A 16,783-nucleotide genomic window follows, 5' to 3' on the forward strand; every position below is an offset into this window, starting at 1 on the left:
GAATTGTGGGGGATCCGAACTTCTTCCATTTACGGATGATAGAGGTCACTGTGCTCACTGAGACCCTCAAAGCAACAGAAATGTTTCTGTACCCTTCCCCAGATTTGTGCCTCGAGACCACCCTGTCTCAGAAGTTGACAGACAATTCCTTTGACTTCATGCTTGGTTTGTGCTCTGACATGCACTGTCAACTGTGGGACCTTATATGTAGACAGGTGTGCTCTTTTCCAAGTCATGTCCTATCAACTGCATTTACCCCAAGTGGATTACGATTAAGATGTATAAACATCTCAAGGATGATCAGTGGAAACGGGATGCACCTGAGCTTAATTTTGAGCTTCACAGAAAAGGCTGTGAATAGTTATGTACATGTGATTTCTTAGTTTTTCATGATTTCTTAGTTTTTCATTTATAATACATTTGTAAAAATCTAAAAAGTTTTTAACTTTGTCATTATGGACTTTCATCCATTTTGGAATAAGGCTGTAACATAACAAAATGTGGAAAAAGTTAAGTGCTGTGAAAACTTTCCAGATGCACTGTACATCTCTAAATTTGCAATGATCACTATACCTGGTTATATTTATCTGTAAATTGTATTTATAAAAACAAACAAACAAACAAACAAAACAAAAAAAACAGATTGTAGTAGCCAATGAAAGTAATCATGACTTGCTGTCTTTTCTGAAATCATGTTATGAATTCATCTGATTTTTCTGGGTAATATATCCTGATACTCCACAGGGGCAGATCTAGGATTTTGTAAGGGGGTGGATTTGCAAATGAGTAAGGGGTGAGGCGTGGGTCTCGGGGGATGCACCGCAGTATTTGAATTTTTAGGTGCCATTTCCTGCACTTTGGCACATATTTTACCACAAATTACACTACAGAGAAAAAAAAAAACCTATATAACCCTTTTTAAATATTATTATTAATTTGAACTTGTATTGTACAATCTTGAATGAGATGCTATGCCGTTATGACGGCAAGTAACAGAGAACATTTGAAATGTCTGTTGCTATAAAAGTGACCATTCTTGTTGAATCATGGTCTGGTGTAAATGTATCTCCCTGAGTTACTTACTGAGGTACTCAGAAACAGCATTCGGAAGGGAATCCACATGATGACAATTGCAAATGAACATTGTACTACCAAAATGTAATTTTTTTTTAATGCTTTTCAGTTTTCATCACATTATTAAGAGACTGCATGCATGAGACCCTGATAACTTGCTAAAACAAATATTCCAAATAATCTGTGTCTGCTATGTTTAACCTGCGTGGAATATAATAAACGCAAAATGTATTTCAGATATTTTATTTATTACTCTGGAACTCAGAGAACAAACAGTGTTGTAAAGGACAATAAACAGAGGGTTAAAGAGCAAACTTTACTTTCGTCTACGATATGAACAGGAAGTGATCGCGACTCACAGCGATTCCCATTGAAAATAAGGGAGAAACAACCTGAGCTTCTCACGTTTGCATAAAACAAACACAATAACAACATCTAAAAACCCAGATCATATATTCATGAGTGTTTTAGGCACAATATACAGAATTTCATGTTGTGATGCTAATGCTGTTGTCTGTGCACAGTTAAAATGCAGCCTGATCAGACCATCGCAGTCCATTACTCAATGTTACTGACATCTCGCAGAGCGGCGAACTCTCCGATGTTTTGCGAGATTTTGCGGGATTTGAAACCTCAATAGGGCAAATAGTCTACTTTATAATACATGCATTTATTTTTTTTTCCAAATGCAAGAAGAAATAAGACAACATGTACGTCAATTTGAAATAAATTTAAGAGGATTCAGAATAACTTTACGTAGTTTTTCGGCTGATTCAGGTGTAATTTTACTTTCAAGCAAAGATGACTTTGAGCTGCAGTGATACATCTTGCTCTGTTTGCTTCTTTTTTGTATCTTTCTGGCTCCTACTCAAGTGGGCAGGCCTCGACGCAATCATGCTCCTCCCCCTGGGTTGGGCGCACCCTCTTCTCCTCATATCTTACCTGGGGGGAGGTACTGAGGTCAGTTTTGTGTCTTTGTGTTCTTGAGTTCAGTCACATGTGAAGCGTCATGTGGGTCGTTTGTTCTGAATGAGGTGAGTGAACAATTCTATACATTTATTCAACAAATCCACCAGGCACTCGTTCCAGGTTGCATAATTTGGAGTATATAATATAAAGATAAGATAAAGATCAAGTTTATTTATCCCAAAGGAAATTATTTTGCCAGCGTACAGAAATAGAAATCAATCAGTTAATTTTTTTATGATGATGATGGTGATGATTATTATTATTGTTATATATGTTATGGTTCACAACTGTAAGTTGTGCTTGTCATGAGAAATAGCAGTCCTTCCATCTGTCCTTCCGTCTGTATGTACGGCAAAACCTTCCACATCACAAAACTCAAGAACTGTAAAACTCTCAAAATTGAAATTTTTATACATTAATACAGGGAGGTCACAGCTATGTCTGCCAAAAAAAAGAGAGAAAAAAAATCATGCATTTCTGACATTTATAAATGGCTTTAGTTTTTTCTTTTCTTTTTTTAACTGAATTTTGGGTTGCAAGTAGGAAATGTACCAGAAGCCCAAAAATGCTCACATCGCCCTCTAGATGTGACAAGGTCTTGACTGTTTATTCATTTGAGAAATTAACATTTGGTAAAAAAAAAAATATGATGGGCTGATAGCCAAAAATCAAGTTGTATCATTGCCTTTATGGGCAATTTATTTATTATTATTATAACAAAACTGTTATGTATTTGTGTGTGATGTGCTCATTTTGGATTATTATCTGTGGTGTTTATGTCATTTTTGTTCATCAGTAGAAATGTCTTACAGGAATAAGCAAATTATCATCAAAGTCATTTAATACAGTCGTACAGGAGTGTGGTGGACAGGTTTGTGGAGTGTTGTGCACTCAACCACCTGCAGCTCAACATATCAAGATGAAGGAGCTGGTGGGTGGACTTCAGAAGATCCATCTGAGCCCAGTTACTATCAATGGAACTGAGGTGGACATTGTGGACTACTTCAAGTTCCTGGGTGTTCACATAGACTGTAAACACAGATGCTGTGTATAAGAAAGGCCAGAGCCGACTGTACTTCCTCAGGAGGCTCAGATGTGTCAATGTCTGCAAATGTTTTATCACTCGGTGGTCTCCAGCATCACCTTCTACACTGTAGTGTGCTGAGCAGCAGGCTGAAGGCAGTGGACACCATCAGACTCAACAAGCTCATCAGGAGAGGTGACTCTGTCCTGGGGGCTGAGCTGGAGTCTGTGGTGGAGGTATCAGAGAGGAGGATGCTGAGGAAACTGCTCAGCATCCTGGACAACACCTCCCACCCCCTGTATGCCACACTGATGTCTTGTTAGAGCACCTTCAGTTGTAGACTGAGAACACCAAGGTGCACCACAGAATGCCACAGGAGGTCTTTCCTACCTGTGGCAATCAGACTGTATAACTCCTCCCACTTCTGCAGGATGAATATACGAGGGCTGTCAATAAAGTAACGGTCCTTTTTATTTTTTTCAAGAACTATATGGATTTCATTCATATGTTTTTACGTCAGACATGCTTGAACCCTCGTGCGCATGCGTGAGTTTTTCCACGCCTGTCGGTGACGTCATTCGCCTGTGAGCACTCCTTGTGGGAGGAGTCGTCCAGCCCCTCGTCGGAATTCCTTTGTCTGAGAAGTTGCTGAGAGACTGGCGCTTTGTTTGATCAAAATTTTTTCTAAACCTGTGAGACACATCGAAGTGGACACGGTTCGAAAAATTAAGCTGGTTTTCAGTGAAAATTTTAACGGCTGATGAGAGATTTTGAGGTGATTCTGTCGCTTTAAGGACTTCCCACGGTGCGAGACGTCGTGCAGCGCTCTCAGCCGCCGTCGTCAGCCTGTTCAAGCTGAAAACCTCCACATTTCAGGTTCTATTGATCCAGGACGTCGTGAGAGAACAGAGAAGTTTCAGAAGAAGTCGGTTTCAGCATTTTATCCAGATATTCCACTGTTAAAGGAGATTTTTTTAATGAAAGACGTGCGGACGGGTCCGCGCGTCGGGATGCAGCCGCCGCGACGCTTCGCCACAGGAAAAACACCTCTGTTGAAAGCCTTAAGGACAAGTTGGAACATGTCCTGCCTGTTAAACAATTTCTCATATACTCACTCCACTGAAAGCCATCAAAAGCCGCCTGGATTTTACAAATGGTTATCAACACGGAGGTGTTTTTCCTGTGCCGCCGCACCGCGTCGGCTGCGTCCCGACGCGCGGATCCGTCCGCACGTCTTTCATTAAAAAAATCTCCTTTAACAGTGGAATATCCTGATAAAATGCTGAAACCGACTTCTTCTGAAACTTCTCTGTTCTCTCACGCCGTCCTGGATCAATAGAGCCTGTAATGTGGAGGTTTTCAGCTTGAAACAGGCTGACGACGGCGCCTGAGAGCGCTGAGCGACGTCTCACACCGTGGGAAGTCCTTAAAGCGACAGAATCACCTCAAAATCTCTCATCAGCCGTTAAAATTTTCACTGAAAACCAGCTTAATTTTTCGAACCGTGTCCACTTCGATGTGTCTCACAGGTTTAGAAAAAATTTTGATCAAACAACGCGCCAGTCTCTCAGCAACTTCTCAGACAAAGGAATTCCGACGAGGGGCTGGACGACTCCTCCCACAAGGAGTGCTCACAGGCGAATGACGTCACCGACAGGCGTGGAAAAACACACGCATGCGCACGAGGGTTCAAGCATGTCTGACGTAAAAACATATGAATGAAATCCATATAGTTTTTGAAAAAAATAAAAAGGACCGTTACTTTATTGACAGCCCTCGTATAATGAACAGAGTTATTCAGAGTTATTCAGTTATTCAGAGTTATGTGCAATATTGTCAAACATCTTGTGCAATATAGCTTCCAATCATTTCACATAAATTTGTTGTACTTACTGTAAAAAAAAAAAAAACTGATTGATTTGTATTTAATACTAACGCTTCTATAATTGTGTATTTAACTAACCATTGTCTACTGTTTCTGTTCTCTGACAAAACTATTTCTTTTGGGATAAATAAAGTTGATCTGTATTTTAACTACTTTCATAAATTAAACACACTTAGGTTCCTATATATTTGGGTGATATCGAGCATTTAATTTAATTTATTTATTTATTGCTTCACCAGTTTGGGGGGTAGGGTTGACACACAGACATTTACTTATCAAACTACTCAGCATGTCCTTAGGAGCATACTGCCCATATGTTACCATTGTAAATGCCACAGCGGGTCACTCACACCGCCCTCCTGTCTGCTGTGCGGAGTTGCGGACAACTCTGGCAACAGGTTCAGAGACTACGCTTGCTGTTTTGATGTGGAGCGCTCGGGCAGCCCGCAAGGATAGACTTCTTGCGGAAAAATCCGCAGCGCCCGCTGCATGGTCTCGGTAACCTCAGCCGCAGAGCTCCGTGGCCATGACTTGGATTCTTTGCGGGTCCCACATCCGTACCCCCGGAGGCAGTGAGTGAAGGGAGAGCATGCGCATTGTGTTCTGCGTGTGTCCATTTATAATCTTCTCACCCACAAGAAAAAGAGAGTGTTTACACAGGAGAGAAAAGTGAGAAAATGTTAATGCCTATTTGAGAAAAGTGTATAAAGTGTGTAGTGAGGGGTTTTACAGCCTTAAAACATCTATAATAATTGTAAAAAAATAACGCTGACTACTTTGCGGATTTCGCCTATCGCGGGTTATTTTTAGAACGTAACTCCCGCGATAAATGAGGGACCTCTGTATAAGAGAAAAATGCCAAATATATTGGGTTTATACAGAAATTAAGCTGTCTGGAAGCTTATTGCGGCCTCAATTATTTTCTTAGAGCAACCAAACAACATACGTCATGTTTCCGTGATGTTGAGTTTCCTTGAATTGGCATTCGCCATGTTGCATTGCATAAAATGTAGAGGCATTTGCATAAAATAGACTTCTCATTTATTTTGGCCACACTTAGCTGGCAGCATAGCAACCACTTGTTACTGTCAACCACTCACTGTAACTGAAAATGAATAACAGCTGGTCTCTTGTTGCTAATATGACCAAGGGGCAGAGGAGATCCCAGCCATGCTGGGCAGCATGGCCAACAATGCCATTGGAGTGTTGTTTCTGCATTGTTTATTCAGTTAAAGTTTTCACATGTGCAAAAATATTTGTGAAAGGCTCATAACAGACTATATTATCAGCGAACTGATATATCAGTTGGGCTATAGTGTGTAATACAAGTAAACAAATGAGTAGTAGAGACACAGTTTGGCTGTAATACGGTGCCACAACTTTAACTGTCCTTTTTCCAAGATGTTTACAGATCACACGTATACATATACTCACATATGTCATGAAGATTTCTATTTTGCAATGGCAAACTTAGCAATGCTAATATTACATGTATTGTCGTCTTTGGATTTTCCCGGGAAGTTGTTACTAGGCTCCAGCTGCATCATGGGATAGCGTAATGTAGTCTGTTTACACCCTATAAATACATCATTCGGGTACCATTCAGCTAGTACTAAATGGCGAGTGATTATTCAGATATCCCATGGATTGTGGCATACTGATTTTTGCTGATGATGTAGTACACTGGTATGACTATTTAGATCTAGCACTGTCTACTTGTCACTCTTTACCTGTCTAATGGTCTGTCATTAAAAGGCATTTTGCTTTATTACTATTTCCATTGTGTTGTGTCTATTTGCAACACATCTGTGTTTTTGTGTGGATTTACAGCACCCATGTTACCAAATGTTACATGTTACCAGTTATACTGCAGCTTTGTGATGAAGTGGTATAGAGGAGGATTTTCTTAAAAAGAAGACCTGAAAGTTTAGCTACAAATTGCCAGAAGGTACACTTGAGATGTAAGCCTGGATTTGATCTGTTTTGGTGAAAGAAAATCCTTCTCCGCTCTACTCCACTATGAAACTAAGAGTGGTGATGCAAAATGCAAAAATTGCACTGTGCACAATTTCTCCAAAAATTACAAGGTCAGCTGTTGTAATTGAAGACAGATCCTGGAGCAGGGTTTGATAGCTTGCACCCACAGCTTTGGAAAAGGACAAAGATTTGACTAAATATGACACCAGACTCTCCGACTTATGGCACTGGATAAACCCATGAACTTTTTATTATGCTATATCCTAGTCTGTGGTTACATCAGGGTGAAGTCTGAGCACGTGTGATGGTCTTCAATCACAGTCACATAAGCCTATAACTTCTTCTGGGTTGTCTTGGTGGCTTTCCTCACTCTTCTCCCTCTTGCACAGTCACTCAGTTTTTCAGAACGTCTCCTCCATGCAGATTTACCATAGAGTGCCATATGGTTTGTATTTCTAATTGATGTGAATAAAGTCCAACACATAGTGGCAGTTTTACCATCAGAGAGCCTCGATCGTCCACAACGACCACAAAAGACTCCAAGCTGTCATTGATGTTAAAGGGGCAATACACAGTATTAAGAACAGGGGTATGTAAACTTTTGATCAGGGTCATTTGGGTAGTTTCTGTTGTCATTGTGATTTAAAAAGAGTAAATACAATTGTTTGACAGTAAATGGCTTCACCCAACCAATAACCATGAGTGAAAAAAAGTTTTTTGTTATCATTCATATTCTCTTAAAAATGGCCAAAAAGACAAAAATTCTGCCAAAGTACGAGGGCTGTCAATAAAGTAACGGTCCTTTTTATTTTTTTCAAAAACTATATGGATTTCATTCATATGTTTTTACGTCAGACATGCTTGAACCCTCGTGCGCATGCGTGAGTTTTTCCACGCCTGTCGGTGACGTCATTCGTCTGTGAGCACTCCTTGTGGGAGGAGTCGTCCAGCCCCTCGTCGGAATTCCTTTGTCTGAGAAGTTGCTGAGAGACTGGCGCTTTGGTTGATCAAAATTTTTTCTAAACTGTGAGACACATCGAAGTGGACACGGTTCGAAAAATTAAGCTGGTTTTCAGTGAAAATTTTAACGGCTGATGAGAGATTTTGAGGTGAGACTGTCGCTTTAAGGACTTTTCACGGTGCGAGACGTCGCGCAGCACTCTCAGGCGGCGTCATCAGCCTGTTCAAGCTGAAAACCTCCACATTTCAGGCTCTATTGATCCAGGACGTCGTGAGAGAACAGAGAAGTTTCAGAAGAAGTCAGTTTCAGCATTTTATCTGGATATTCCACTGTTAAAGGAGATTTTTTTAATGAAAGACGTGCGGACGGGTCCGCGCGTCGGGACGCAGCCGCCGCGACGCTCCGCCACAGGAAAAACACCTCTGTTGAAAGCCTTAAGGACAAGTTGGAACATGTCCTGCCTGTTAAACAATTTCTCATATACTCACTCCACTGAAAGCCATCAAAAGCCGCCTGGATTTTACAAATGGTTATCAACACGGAGGTGTTTTTCCTGTGCCGCCGCACCACGTCGGCTGCGTCCCGACGCGCGGATCCGTCCGCACGTCTTTCATTAAAAAATCTCCGTTAACAGTGGAATATCCGGATAAAATGCTGAAACCGACTTCTTCTGAAACTTCTCTGTTCTCTCACGACGTCCTGGATCAATAGAGCCTGAAATGTGGAGGTTTTCAGCTTGAACAGGCTGATGACGCCGCCTGAGAGCGCTGCGCGACGTCTCGCACCGTGAAAAGTCCTTAAAGCGACAGAATCACCTCAAAATCTCTCATCAGCCGTTAAAATTTTCACTGAAAACCAGCTTAATTTTTCGAACCGTGTCCACTTTGATGTGTCTCACAGGTTTAGAAAAAATTTTGATCAAACAACGCGCCAGTCTCTCAGCAACTTCTCAGACAAAGGAATTCCGACGAGGGGCTGGACGACTCCTCCCACAAGGAGTGCTCACAGGCGAATGACGTCACCGACAGGCGTGGAAAAACTCACGCATGCGCACGAGGGTTCAAGCATGTCTGACGTAAAAACATATGAATGAAATCCATATAGTTTTTGAAAAAATAAAAAGGACCGTTACTTTATTGACAGCCCTCGTATAATGAACAGAGTTATTCAGAGTTATTCAGTTATTCAGAGTTATGTGCAATATTGTCAAACATCTTGTGCAATATAGCTTCCAATCATTTCACATAAATTTGTTGTACTTACTGTAAAAAAAAAAAAACTGATTGATTTGTATTTAATACTAACGCTTCTATAATTGTGTATTTAACTAACCATTGTCTACTGTTTCTGTTCTCTGACAAAACTATTTCTTTTGGGATAAATAAAGTTGATCTGTATTTTAACTACTTTCATAAATTAAACACACTTAGGTTCCTATATATTTGGGTGATATCGAGCATTTAATTTAATTTATTTATTTATTGCTTCACCAGTTTGGGGGGTAGGGTTGACACACAGACATTTACTTATCAAACTACTCAGCATGTCCTTAGGAGCATACTGCCCATATGTTACCATTGTACATGCTAAAGCCCAACCAATTTGGATTATTTCGGGGCAGGGGGATACAATACTGATATTAGGAAGTTACAAAAATTACTATGCTGATATATCTGCCAATATATAAATGTGTTTAATTCTCACTCATTTTAAAGGCAATAGTAAGTCCCATCTGCTGCATCTTGTTTTCATTCTGTATATTGATTTGGCATAAGTTTTATGCCAGATGCCCTTCCTGATGCAACTCCGTGGTTTGAACTGAAAATCTTCCGCACTGAAACCAATCACACTAACCACTTGTCCACCACCCCTGCCCACTCATTTTAAAGATAATACAGTGGTCCCTCGCTATATCGCGGTTCGCGGCCTCGCAGTTTTGCAGATTTTTTTAGTGCAATTTTGCATGCTTCTTTTTTTTTTTTTTTAAACATCGCATTGTGTTCTGCGTCCTTATCAGGCGGGCCGGTCGCGGCACCGGTCGGCATCACCACGATTGCTCTCACTGCTTCGATGCGCTTACTGAGTCTGCGGGCTCGGTAAATGCCACAGCGGGTCACTCACACCGCCCTCCTGTCTGCTGTGCGGAGTTGCGGACAACTCTGGCAACAGGTTCAGAGACTACGCTTGCTGTTTTGATGTGGAGCGCTCGGGCAGCCCGCAAGGATAGACTTCTTGCGGAAAAATCCGCAGCGCCCGCTGCATGGTCTCGGTAACCTCAGCCGCAGAGCTCCGTGGCCATGACTTGGATTCTTTGCGGGTCCCACATCCGTACCCCCGGAGGCAGTGAGTGAAGGGAGAGCATGCGCATTGTGTTCTGCGTGTGTCCATTTATAATCTTCTCACCCACAAGAAAAAGAGAGTGTTTACACAGGAGAGAAAAGTGAGAAAATGTTAATGCCTATTTGAGAAAAGTGTATAAAGTGTGTAGTGAGGGGTTTTACAGCCTTAAAACATCTATAATAATTGTAAAAAAATAACGCTGACTACTTTGCGGATTTCGCCTATCGCGGGTTATTTTTAGAACGTAACTCCCGCGATAAATGAAGGACCTCTGTATAAGAGAAAAATGCCAAATATATTGGGTTTATACAGAAATTAAGCTGTCTGGAAGCTTATTGCGGCCTCAATTATTTTCTTAGAGCAACCAAACAACATATGTCATGTTTCCGTGATGTTGAGTTTCCTTGAATTGGCATTCGCCATGTTGCATTGCATAAAATGTAGAGGCATTTGCATAAAATAGACTTCTCATTTATTTTGGCCACACTTAGCTGGCAGCATAGCAACCACTTGTTACTGTCAACCACTCACTGTAACTGAAAATGAATAACAGCTGGTCTCTTGTTGCTAATATGACCAAGGGGCAGAGGAGATCCCAGCCATGCTGGGCAGCATGGCCAACAATGCCATTGGAGTGTTGTTTCTGCATTGTTTATTCAGTTAAAGTTTTCACATGTGCAAAAATATTTGTGAAAGGCTCATAACAGACTATATTATCAGCGAACTGATATATCAGTTGGGCTATAGTGTGTAGTACAAGTAAACAAATGAGTAGTAGAGACACAGTTTGGCTGTAATACGGTGCCACAACTTTAACTGTCCTTTTTCCAAGATGTTTACAGATCACACGTATACATATACTCACATATGTCATGAAGATTTCTATTTTGCAATGGCAAACTTAGCAATGCTAATATTACATGTATTGTCGTCTTTGGATTTTCCCGGGAAGTTGTTACTAGGCTCCAGCTGCATCATGGGATAGCGTAATGTAGTCTGTTTACACCCTATAAATACATCATTCGGGTACCATTCAGCTAGTACTAAATGGCGAGTGATTATTCAGATATCCCATGGATTGTGGCATACTGATTTTTGCTGATGATGTAGTACACTGGTATGACTATTTAGATCTAGCACTGTCTACTTGTCACTCTTTACCTGTCTAATGGTCTGTCATTAAAAGGCATTTTGCTTTATTACTATTTCCATTGTGTTGTGTCTATTTGCAACACATCTGTGTTTTTGTGTGGATTTACAGCACCCATGTTACCAAATGTTACATGTTACCAGTTATACTGCAGCTTTGTGATGAAGTGGTATAGAGGAGGATTTTCTTAAAAAGAAGACCTGAAAGTTTAGCTACAAATTGCCAGAAGGTACACTTGAGATGCAAGCCTGGATTTGATCTGTTTTGGTGAAAGAAAATCCTTCTCCGCTCTACTCCACTATGAAACTAAGAGTGGTGATGCAAAATGCAAAAATTGCACTGTGCACAATTTCTCCAAAAATTACAAGGTCAGCTGTTGTAATTGAAGACAGATCCTGGAGCAGGGTTTGATAGCTTGCACCCACAGCTTTGGAAAAGGACAAAGATTTGACTAAATATGACACCAGACTCTCCGACTTATGGCACTGGATAAACCCATGAACTTTTTATTATGCTATATCCTAGTCTGTGGTTACATCAGGGTGAAGTCTGAGCACGTGTGATGGTCTTCAATCACAGTCACATAAGCCTATAACTTCTTCTGGGTTGTCTTGGTGGCTTTCCTCACTCTTCTCCCTCTTGCACAATCACTCAGTTTTTCAGAACGTCTCCTCCATGCAGATTTACCATAGAGTGCCATATGGTTTGTATTTGTAATTGATGTGAATAAAGTCCAACACATAGTGGCAGTTTTACCATCAGAGAGCCTCGATCGTCCACAACGACCACAAAAGACTCCAAGCTGTCATTGATGTTAAAGGGGCAATACACAGTATTAAGAACAGGGGTATGTAAACTTTTGATCAGGGTCATTTGGGTAGTTTCTGTTGTCATTGTGATTTAAAAAGAGTAAATACAATTGTTTGACAGTAAATGGCTTCACCCAACCAATAACCATGAGTGAAAAAAAGTTTTTTGTTATCATTCATATTCTCTTAAAAATGGCCAAAAAGACAAAAATTCTGCCAAAGTACGAGGGCTGTCAATAAAGTAACGGTCCTTTTTATTTTTTTCAAAAACTATATGGATTTCATTCATATGTTTTTACGTCAGACATGCTTGAACCCTCGTGCGCATGCGTGAGTTTTTCCACGCCTGTCGGTGACGTCATTCGCCTGTGAGCACTCCTTGTGGGAGGAGTCGTCCAGCCCCTCGTCGGAATTCCTTTGTCTGAGAAGTTGCTGAGAGACTGGCGCTTTGGTTGATCAAAATTTTTCTAAACTGTGAGACACATCGAAGTGGACACGGTTCGAAAAATTAAGCTGGTTTTCAGTGAAAATTTTAACGGCTGATGAGAGATTTTGAGGTGAGACTGTCGCTTTAAGGACTTTTCACGGTGCGAGACGTCGCGCAGCACTCTCAGGCGGCGTCATCAGCCTGTTCAAGCTGAAAACCTCCACATTTCAGGCTCTATTGATCCAGGACGTCGTGAGAGAACAGAGAAGTTTCAGAAGAAGTCAGTTTCAGCATTTTATCTGGATATTCCACTGTTAAAGGAGATTTTTTTAATGAAAGACGTGCGAACGGGTCCGCGCGTCGGGACGCAGCCGCCGCGACGCTCCGCCACAGGAAAAACACCTCTGTTGAAAGCCTTAAGGACAAGCTGGAACATGTCCTGCCTGTTAAACAATTTCTCATATACTCACTCCACTGAAAGCCATCAAAAGCCGCCTGGATTTTACAAATGGTTATCAACACGGAGGTGTTTTTCCTGTGCCGCCGCACCACGTCGGCTGCGTCCCGACGCGCGGATCCGTCCGCACGTCTTTCATTAAAAAAATCTCCGTTAACAGTGGAATATCCGGATAAAATGCTGAAACCGACTTCTTCTGAAACTTCTCTGTTCTCTCACGACGTCCTGGATCAATAGAGCCTGAAATGTGGAGGTTTTCAGCTTGAACAGGCTGATGACGCCGCCTGAGAGCGCTGCGCGACGTCTCGCACCGTGAAAAGTCCTTAAAGCGACAGAATCACCTCAAAATCTCTCATCAGCCGTTAAATTTTCACTGAAAACCAGCTTAATTTTTCGAACCGTGTCCACTTTGATGTGTCTCACAGGTTTAGAAAAATTTTGATCAAACAACGCGCCAGTCTCTCAGCAACTTCTCAGACAAAGGAATTCCGACGAGGGGCTGGACGACTCCTCCCACAAGGAGTGCTCACAGGCGAATGACGTCACCGACAGGCGTGGAAAAACTCACGCATGCGCACGAGGGTTCAAGCATGTCTGACGTAAAAACATATGAATGAAATCCATATAGTTTTTGAAAAAAATAAAAAGGACCGTTACTTTATTGACAGCCCTCGTATAATGAACAGAGTTATTCAGAGTTATTCAGTTATTCAGAGTTATGTGCAATATTGTCAAACATCTTGTGCAATATAGCTTCCAATCATTTCACATAAATTTGTTGTACTTACTGTAAAAAAAAAAAACTGATTGATTTGTATTTAATACTAACGCTTCTATAATTGTGTATTTAACTAACCATTGTCTACTGTTTCTGTTCTCTGACAAAACTATTTCTTTTGGGATAAATAAAGTTGATCTGTATTTTAACTACTTTCATAAATTAAACACACTTAGGTTCCTATATATTTGGGTGATATCGAGCATTTAATTTAATTTATTTATTTATTGCTTCACCAGTTTGGGGGGTAGGGTTGACACACAGACATTTACTTATCAAACTACTCAGCATGTCCTTAGGAGCATACTGCCCATATGTTACCATTGTACATGCTAAAGCCCAACCAATTTGGATTATTTCGGGGCAGGGGGATACAATACTGATATTAGGAAGTTACAAAAATTACTATGCTGATATATCTGCCAATATATAAATGTGTTTAATTCTCACTCATTTTAAAGGCAATAGTAAGTCCCATCTGCTGCATCTTGTTTTCATTCTGTATATTGATTTGGCATAAGTTTTATGCCAGATGCCCTTCCTGATGCAACTCCGTGGTTTGAACTGAAAATCTTCCGCACTGAAACCAAGCACACTAACCACTTGTCCACCACCCCTGCCCACTCATTTAAAGATAATACAGTGGTCCCTCGCTATATCGCGGTTCGCGGCCTCGCAGTTTTGCAGATTTTTTTAGTGCAATTTTGCATGCTTCTTTTTTTTTTTTTTTTAAACATCGCATTGTGTTCTGCGTCCTTATCAGGCGGGCCGGTCGCGGCACCGGTCGGCATCACCACGATTGCTCTCACTGCTTCGATGCGCTTACTGAGTCTGCGGGCTCGGTAAATGCCACAGCGGGTCACTCACACCGCCCTCCTGTCTGCTGTGCGGAGTTGCGGACAACTCTGGCAACAGGTTCAGAGACTACGCTTGCTGTTTTGATGTGGAGCGCTCGGGCAGCCCGCAAGGATAGACTTCTTGCGGAAAAATCCGCAGCGCCCGCTGCATGGTCTCGGTAACCTCAGCCGCAGAGCTCCGTGGCCATGACTTGGATTCTTTGCGGGTCCCACATCCGTACCCCCGGAGGCAGTGAGTGAAGGGAGAGCATGCGCATTGTGTTCTGCGTGTGTCCATTTATAATCTTCTCACCCACAAGAAAAAAGAGAGTGTTTACACAGGAGAGAAAAGTGAGAAAATGTTAATGCCTATTTGAGAAAAGTGTATAAAGTGTGTAGTGAGGGGTTTTACAGCCTTAAAACATCTATAATAATTGTAAAAAAATAACGCTGACTACTTTGCGGATTTCGCCTATCGCGGGTTATTTTTAGAACGTAACTCCCGCGATAAATGAAGGACCTCTGTATAAGAGAAAAATGCCAAATATATTGGGTTTATACAGAAATTAAGCTGTCTGGAAGCTTATTACGGCCTCAATTATTTTCTTAGAGCAACCAAACAACATACGTCATGTTTCCGTGATGTTGAGTTTCCTTGAATTGGCATTCGCCATGTTGCATTGCATAAAATGTAGAGGCATTTGCATAAAATAGACTTCTCATTTATTTTGGCCACACTTAGCTGGCAGCATAGCAACCACTTGTTACTGTCAACCACTCACTGTAACTGAAAATGAATAACAGCTGGTCTCTTGTTGCTAATATGACCAAGGGGCAGAGGAGATCCCAGCCATGCTGGGCAGCATGGCCAACAATGCCATTGGAGTGTTGTTTCTGCATTGTTTATTCAGTTAAAGTTTTCACATGTGCAAAAATATTTGTGAAAGGCTCATAACAGACTATATTATCAGCGAACTGATATATCAGTTGGGCTATAGTGTGTAATACAAGTAAACAAATGAGTAGTAGAGACACAGTTTGGCTGTAATACGGTGCCACAACTTTAACTGTCCTTTTTCCAAGATGTTTACAGATCACACGTATACATACTCACATATGTCATGAAGATTTCTATTTTGCAATGGCAAACTTAGCAATGCTAATATTACATGTATTGTCGTCTTTGGATTTTCCCGGGAAGTTGTTACTAGGCTCCAGCTGCATCATGGGATAGCGTAATGTAGTCTGTTTACACCCTATAAATACATCATTCGGGTACCATTCAGCTAGTACTAAATGGCGAGTGATTATTCAGATATCCCATGGATTGTGGCATACTGATTTTTGCTGATGATGTAGTACACTGGTATGACTATTTAGATCTAGCACTGTCTACTTGTCACTCTTACCTGTCTAATGGTCTGTCATTAAAAGGCATTTTGCTTTATTACTATTTCCATTGTGTTGTGTCTATTTGCAACACATCTGTGTTTTTGTGTGGATTTACAGCACCCATGTTACCAAATGTTACATGTTACCAGTTATACTGCAGCTTTGTGATGAAGTGGTATAGAGGAGGATTTTCTTAAAAAGAAGACCTGAAAGTTTAGCTACAAATTGCCAGAAGGTACACTTGAGATGTAAGCCTGGATTTGATCTGTTTTGGTGAAAGAAAATCCTTCTCCGCTCTACTCCACTATGAAACTAAGAGTGGTGATGCAAAATGCAAAAATTGCACTGTGCACAATTTCTCCAAAAATTACAAGGTCAGCTGTTGTAATTGAAGACAGATCCTGGAGCAGGGTTTGATAGCTTGCACCCACAGCTTTGGAAAAGGACAAAGATTTGACTAAATATGACACCAGACTCTCCGACTTATGGCACTGGATAAACCCATGAACTTTTTATTATGCTATATCCTAGTCTGTGGTTACATCAGGGTGAAGTCTGAGCACGTGTGATGGTCTTCAATCACAGTCACATAAGCCTATAACTTCTTCTGGGTTGTCTTGGTGGCTTTCCTCACTCTTCTCCCTCTTGCACAGTCACTCAGTTTTTCAGAACGTCTCCTCCATGCAGATTTACCATAGAGTGCC

At 41.1% G+C, this 16,783-nt stretch overlaps 1 protein-coding gene across 1 annotated transcript in view; it reads left to right on the forward strand.

Moving 5' to 3' along the window:
* The first annotated feature begins 2,036 nt into the window (after window positions 1–2,036).
* The window catches only part of prlrb (prolactin receptor b), a 69,535-nt gene continuing 54,788 nt past the window's right edge, over window positions 2,037–16,783 (forward strand). Inside the window, exon 1 of the mRNA XM_034170954.1 lies at window positions 2,037–2,108. Coding sequence (XP_034026845.1) covers window positions 2,104–2,108 — 5 coding nt within the window. The 5' untranslated portion in view covers window positions 2,037–2,103. The remainder of the gene's footprint in view (window positions 2,109–16,783) is intronic.

Source organism: Thalassophryne amazonica, chromosome 5, assembly GCF_902500255.1.
Source record: "Thalassophryne amazonica chromosome 5, fThaAma1.1, whole genome shotgun sequence".
NCBI classification, from domain to species: domain Eukaryota; kingdom Metazoa; phylum Chordata; class Actinopteri; order Batrachoidiformes; family Batrachoididae; genus Thalassophryne; species Thalassophryne amazonica.